General features: G+C 33.5%; 1 protein-coding gene across 1 annotated transcript; it reads left to right on the top strand.

The window, feature by feature from the left end:
* Window positions 1-3077: 3077 nt before the first annotated feature.
* Window positions 3078-6551, top strand: LOC108684922 (putative tyrosine-protein kinase Wsck). Its single transcript, XM_018189466.1, has 4 exons — window positions 3078-3247; window positions 3496-3644; window positions 4456-6185; window positions 6296-6551. Exons 1-4 carry the CDS (start codon window positions 3078-3080, stop codon window positions 6362-6364), a joined length of 2118 nt encoding a protein of 705 aa, XP_018044955.1. The 3' UTR covers window positions 6365-6551.
* Window positions 6552-7104: the final 553 nt, after the last annotated feature.

The raw sequence follows: 7104 nt of genomic DNA, 5'->3' as shown, positions 1-7104 counted from the left end.
TTTGAAACACGGATGACACTTTGTCGATAGATTGCATGAAATATTGCAATGTTATTTATCGTAGCACGCAGGAAGAGTAAATGAGAGAAAATTTATTGCCGTGTTCTATTATACCTCTATACTGTTTTTCTTGGACTCTTGCCGCAGCTCTTTCTAATTAATTCGCATAATGTATGTATGATCGATAACGTTTGGCGGGGCGGGGGGGGGGGGGGGGGGAGGGTGAAGAAGAATCGGAGACGAATGAAGAGTTTCGTTAAGGCGTCGAAAGCCTTGAAAATCGATACAAGGGTCTTTTGCCCCGAAGAAAGAGAGAGAAAGAGAGAGAAAGAGACGGAAAGGGGCAGCAGGCAACACACGTCTTATAAATTAGCGGAACAAAGTTAGCAGAATCAATTCTAATTAACATTTTTATTTGTTGCTTATTTGTTGCTAAAAAGAAAAAAATTGTCAAAGAAAAAAGTTTTTTGTTCTGCCAATTTTTTTTTAAATGATGTTCCACTAAAGGAAGATTAAGTTAACGGAACATTATATATACATATAACAAAAACAATTTACTTCAAAATAACGTAGGAATTTATTGCTAATTTGTTACTGTCGGAATATTTTAGTTTTGAATCCATTATCTATGAAATAAATGTAAATAACAACGAAAAACCTCAGCTAGCTGATGGAATAAGAGTAAAGCATTAGTAAAAAATTTCTGCTACTGAGAGATTTTCACACCTAATCGGATTAATAGTGATTAATGTGAAAATCTCTCAGTATGCAGGAAATACCAATTTTAAGCGAGCAAATTTTTTATTAATGCTTTACTCTTGTTCCGCCAATTCGCTTTTTCGTTGTTAATTACATTTATTTCATAGATAATGGATTAAAAAAGGACAGCAACAAATTAGCAACAAATTCCTATATTATTTTGAAGTAAATTGTTTTTGTTATATATATATTGTTCCGTTAATTTAATCTTCCTTTAGCGGAATATCATTTAAAAAAAAACTGGCAGAGCAAACAATTTTTTTCTTTGGCAATTTTTAAGTAATAAATGAGCAACAAATAAAAATGTTAATTAGAATTGATTCTGCTCACTTTTTTCCACTAATAAGACTTAGGTAACACGCTGTCATTAAGATGTAATCATCTCTAGCTAGCGCGATCTTGAACACTTGTACAATCCGCAATTATCTGTGTTCGGCAGAAAAGGCCTCTATTGAAAAAAATCAAAGTTATTGTTAACAAAGTTACATAACGAAATTTAATTTGAAAAGTTACATGATGATATGTTTTCTTCTATTTTTATTATTTAATTATTTAAAATTCGATAACTATAAAATTATATGATAGATAAAAAATTATTTTGAATACAATGTGTTTCAAATTACGTGATTTAAAAAAAATCATATACTCTTTGGGAATAACCAATTATGTAATATATTTTTTTTAATTACATGATTTCGATATATAACTTTGTAATATGATTTTTTTTAGGTAGGATCCTTTCTTCAGCTTTGATTGCAATTACGAGAATGGATAGCGTAACGATAAATTATTCTATAAATTATTCTCTAATAGTAAAACTTGCAAACATTTCTTTCAATACGGTGCATGAAGATTATACAAAATCTCTTTCAAATCTTCGTCAAGTTTTCGTTTCTGAAAACAATATCGAAATTCTTTCTCCTCATTGCTCTACTTTTTATTTGTGCTTCAAATTGATCGGAAAATGCTTTTTATAAAGAAAAACATTACAATTTAAATAAAAAAGCTAAAAGTTTGGTACATCTATTGTATATCGAAATTTAATTTTTATTGATTCGATTAGGTACGCCAGTTATCGACACAACAAATCTCATTCAATTATGTTTTTTTCATAAGCCAACGCTACCCTTCACCAAGTGAAGATGCAGTTACACCTCTTTCGCTGCACCGCCATTCGAAATCGGACAGCGCAGTGCCGTAACACGCAACATAAATTAAACTAGCGTCGTGAAATTTATAAATTCAAATATCTTTTACAAAATTCTTTCTTTCCAATACATTTATCTGGATACACTTTACAATAAATCATTGAAACACAAAATTATAAATTTCAAATATAAAAATCTAACAAAATAAGTTGAAATCCGATTGCTTTTTCTGTGAGAATAGAATTTTAAATTTAATGTGTATTTGTAAATATTTAAATTAATTCTCCAATACTTAGATATAATCGTTTTATTGAAATCGAGCAATTCTCGTAAATGTCATATCATCATATCATCATACGTAATAATAAAATTTCGTGCAACGAGATTAAATATATTGCAAATGATACAATATCAAAATAAAAACTTTTTCTAATTCTTTTTAAATTTTTAAAACTATTTCAAAATTTAAAGAATATATCAAATGAATCAATTCATTATATCTTTTTCTATAAAAATATATATAAAATAAGGCATAGAATAATGAGCGCACATATATTTAATAAATATCAAATAAAATATTATTGTTAAATTTAATAAAAAATGAATAAGAATTTAAAATAAATTTCTGTATAATATATGTAAATTATTCTTTCTTACTTTCACCGTTAAATTTTTGTTACGATAGTGTTTAAAAGAATAGCATTTTATTTTTTCGCTTGTGCCAATTTTTTACTCGGATCTCTTCGTTCTCTCCGATTTAGTACGAACCTGAGTTAAAGTCTTGCACGAGTACAGCGAGTGCAGCACCCAAAACAACGGGAGCGTACGTGGGCTCCAGGTGTTGTTTACTTCAGTTTACTCGTCAATGAGTACTCCTCATTATGAATTATAAGCCGGGAAACGCGGGAAGATGAGCCAATTTGGCGACTCAAGAGGAATCGGCTGTGACTTATTGGCAAATCAGTACTCTTATCCTACGAGACGGACATAATTTTTTCTGTTGTACCGCGTGGTGCGATCATCCTGCGTCGTGCGTTGACTCATACCTGCTCGGACTGCAAATTCCGAACGTATAACTCATAACGCTATGCCGTGCAACGGCTAGATCGAAACTGAGCGCACCCGCAGTTATTAACATAAAACGCAACAAAAATCGTTCGCGAAATCACAATGATAATCACCTCATCTTTCTTATTCTTTTGCGGCGTTTACTTTGCGTGCGCTCAAAAGTATGAGGGCTGTTTTCGGAGTTCCGACTTAAATGAATTACCAACTCCTACTTTAGGGCACGCCAGTACACCCGCCGAATGCGTTAAAAAATGTCGTTCTCAATATTATATGTAAGTAAACAATGTGTCCGATCTGAGAGATATATGTATTCTCTAAAACTTTTAGAGTGAATCTCATTCTGAAGAGTGAAGTCTCATCCTTAAAAATTGAAAATTAAGTCACTCTTTTTTAAGATTAATTCAATTTTCACTTTTTAGAATAAGATTTCACTCAAAAAAATTTAGAGAATAAATAAATAATGTTTTCGATCTAAAATATAATTGAATGGATTTTAAGATTGTAATCTTTTATTCAATAGGTTTGCAGGACTAATGAATGGACAACAGTGCTATTGCGTTAACAAATTTGGCCAGCCATCGGATAGCTGTACTGTCACTTGTGCCTCTGATTCTTCTTACTATTGCGGCAGCTACGAAGCTATGAGCGTTTATGCGACTGGTCAACAAGGTATGATTTATAGCAATCTTTTGTTTTATTCCATTGTTTTATTACATCACAAATGATTCCAACAACATTGCATCAATATTGCAATGTTCCAACAATATTGCAGTGTAACATTATAAATGTTGCAGTAATGTCATTGAAAGTTTTTATGTATGGGATGTAACTTTTATTATGCAGCATATTGTGTGCCTAATATATTAAACTATCCCTAATATGAATTTGATACAGTGAAAAGTGTTACTCTACTAGAATCAAAGTTGGGTAGTGTTAAGTTAAAAAGATAAAAGTTAATTAATTTTAACTTAACTTAGTTACATTTTAGACTCTTAACTTTTTAACTTAATTTAGTTACATTTTATCACTAACTATTAACTTTTTGATTTTTTTGAAGAAGATCCTTAGATACAATGCGAGAAACTAATGAGTATATAATTTAGTAATTTTGTTACTTAATTTTATATTGTTACTATTTTATAATCGTTACTTAAACAAAAATAACCAGATTAAATAAATAAGTTGTAGAAAGAAAAATATGAAAAATTATGTAAAATAATCAAACTTTTTCTTTTTTTTTTCGGTTGTTAGTTCGAACCAAATTTAACTTTTAACTTTTTAATTACTTTTTTTATTAACTTAACTTTTAATTCAATTAATTTTATTATGGATTAACTTCTATTATAATTAAGTTAAGTATTTTCAAAGCTGTTAACTTTAATTTAATTTAGTTAAAAAAAAAGTTAACTTACTCAACCCTGACTAGAATACGTTACAATTTACATAAATAAAAATTATGCGAGTTATGTATCTTTTGTAGGTCCAAGTCCACCGAGGAGAATATCGGTAACCGAGGAGACAAAAGATACTCTCAAAATAACATGGCAGCCACCAGATATACCCAACGGAAAAATAATATTTTATACTATCCGCGCTGTCGTTGAAGAAACATACTCGAGCAACAATTTATCACCTATCGAAAGTCAGATTCAAGGAGGTTCATCGAACATGACGATTCTAAGAGGTCTTCAGCCTGGCACTAAGTATCACATATCTATCACCGCCAGTAATACACTGGAGTTCAGTGAACCAGCGAATACTACGGGATGGACTCTGATAGGTCCACCTGACAAACCAGTCATGCCCAAAATATTAGAACACGGAAAAGATACAATTACCGTCATGCTTACCGAGGCTCACAGCGAGTATGGACCGATTAGCGCATATCAGGTTTTTGTTGTGCAAGCTGACGCTATACCTCCCCCGGTCGATGAAGAGTATTTGAACTACGATTCCGCTTCGAAACAAGGATTAAGTTACTACGTTGCTGCACAATTCGAACCGTTGGACTTCCATAGATACAAAAAGTTCGTTGTGGGTGATGGAAGAATGATCGGTGGTTATCATAATCTCCCGTTGCAAGATCAGTTCGTTTCCGCGCAAGTCGGCTTGATGATAATCTCGCGGAAAGCAGCGTATGTACAACGTTCCTATTCCGATTTGGCCAATATCGTGCTCAATCATCAAATGAATCAAATGGACACGACTGCTCTTGCGCTTTGCATAGCGATCACGCTGCTGAGTATATTACTTGCCATTTCGATATTGATATATTTTGTACTGCGACGGCGACACGAAAGATTCCACATGCAAAAGTTGCCAGAGCAGCAGGAGCTCACATTACAGGGTCCGGTATATGAAGTGGACAATATGGGCTACATTCCGGAGGATATCCCTGAAAGGGTAAATCATTATCAAGAATTGAAGAAAAAAATCTGGAGCATACCGCAAAATGCCTTGTCCGTTGATGATCACGTCATACGCAGAGGACGATTCGGCAGCGTGCATACCGGAACCGTTTTGAAGGATGACAAATCCTGTTTAGTAACGATCCACACCATAGTCGACGGCGCACTGAAGGGATCTGATAAAAGGCATATGCTGAGAGAATTAGATGTATGCATCCGAGCGGGTTCCATGAAATATCTCGCGGGTCTCGTAGGAACCTGCGAGACCACCGACATGTTATACGTCGTGTTGGAGTTACCGCCTCAGATCTTGAAAGACCGTTTGTTAGGCGCGCGATCGGGGGATGTGTTCCCTATAGATCAAATATTGTCTATCTCATCCTCGATAGCGATCGCCTTGCAATATCTGGCGAGCCATAAGATCATTCATAGTCGCCTCTGCGCGCGAAGCGTGGGACTGTCGGATGATTGGACTCCGAAACTTATGGGTCATGGTATCGCCAAGTATGCCTTACAAGACTTAAAGTATGCAAGGTGGACAGCCATCGAGTGCTTCGACAATCAGACGAAGCATCAACCGGGCATGATATGGGCGTTCGGCGTACTTCTCTGGGAGATGTTTAGCATGGGTGGTACACCTTACTCAAATTTGGCACTCGATAGCGAAGTGGAGAACGCGATTATGCGAGGTATCCGGTTACCGCAATTATTGGATGTCACAGACCCGATTTACGAAGTCATGTCATCCTGTTGGAGAGACGATCCCGAAGAACGGCCCACGTTCGATGAACTTATACGATTGGTAAGTAACGAAAAATCAATTCTCTAATAATAACAATAATAATATTATTCGTCTCTATAATGTTATTAATTCTTTAAATTATATTTACACATATTCTTTCTTTTATATAGGATACGTTGAGCGTTTGTCCTATTACCGCAATCACAGAGCCCTACTTACCGGAATTGGAGTTGAATTAACATTCTCATATACTATTTTTAGACATACCTGCATTTATTTAGTAACGTATCGAAGTTGTAAATATCTCACTGTGTTCACGAGAATCTCGTAAACTTTATCGTTACCAATGTAGGCATACGTTTATTATCTGCATTTTCTCTCTCTCTCTCTCTCTCTTTCTCTCTCTCTCTCTCTCTCTCTCATCCTCTCTTTCTCTTTTTGTCCGGCGTCCTAAATTTAAAATATTATTATAATAATGTAAGTGATATAAATGTTACAAAAACATTCGTACTAATTCCGTCCATATTTGATGAAAAATAACTGAGATTAGTATGTAAGTAATTAGGATAAGATTATAAATATTTACATAGACATAATGCACCGAGCATAGAATATACGGTAGAAAATATTTTATTTTTCAACGTTTCTACTTATATATTACATTAATTACATTCGTAAATGTCAATCTGTCTCTTTTACACGAGATTTTAATTTACAGCAATACCAAGGCAAAGAAAATACTTTATTACCTGTTGCGAGATCTATAAATATATATTTTTATTATATCTTTCAGTTACTAATGTGTTTTAGTACTTACGCATTTAAATCCATATTATCGTACTCATTCGATAATATTGTCACTTCAAAAGTACAAATGTATTAATATCGAATTAATATATACGTATATCTGTAGGGTACATGTTCTTAAATAATCAACAAAATTGCCACGAAGAACAACATTCGAATGTAAAATGAGAAA

This window comes from Atta colombica, unplaced genomic scaffold (assembly GCF_001594045.1).
Source record: "Atta colombica isolate Treedump-2 unplaced genomic scaffold, Acol1.0 scaffold141, whole genome shotgun sequence".
Lineage (NCBI taxonomy): Eukaryota > Metazoa > Arthropoda > Insecta > Hymenoptera > Formicidae > Atta > Atta colombica.
The sequence above is the reverse complement of the archived record's forward strand: the minus strand, read 5'-3'. Positions and strand labels throughout refer to the sequence as shown.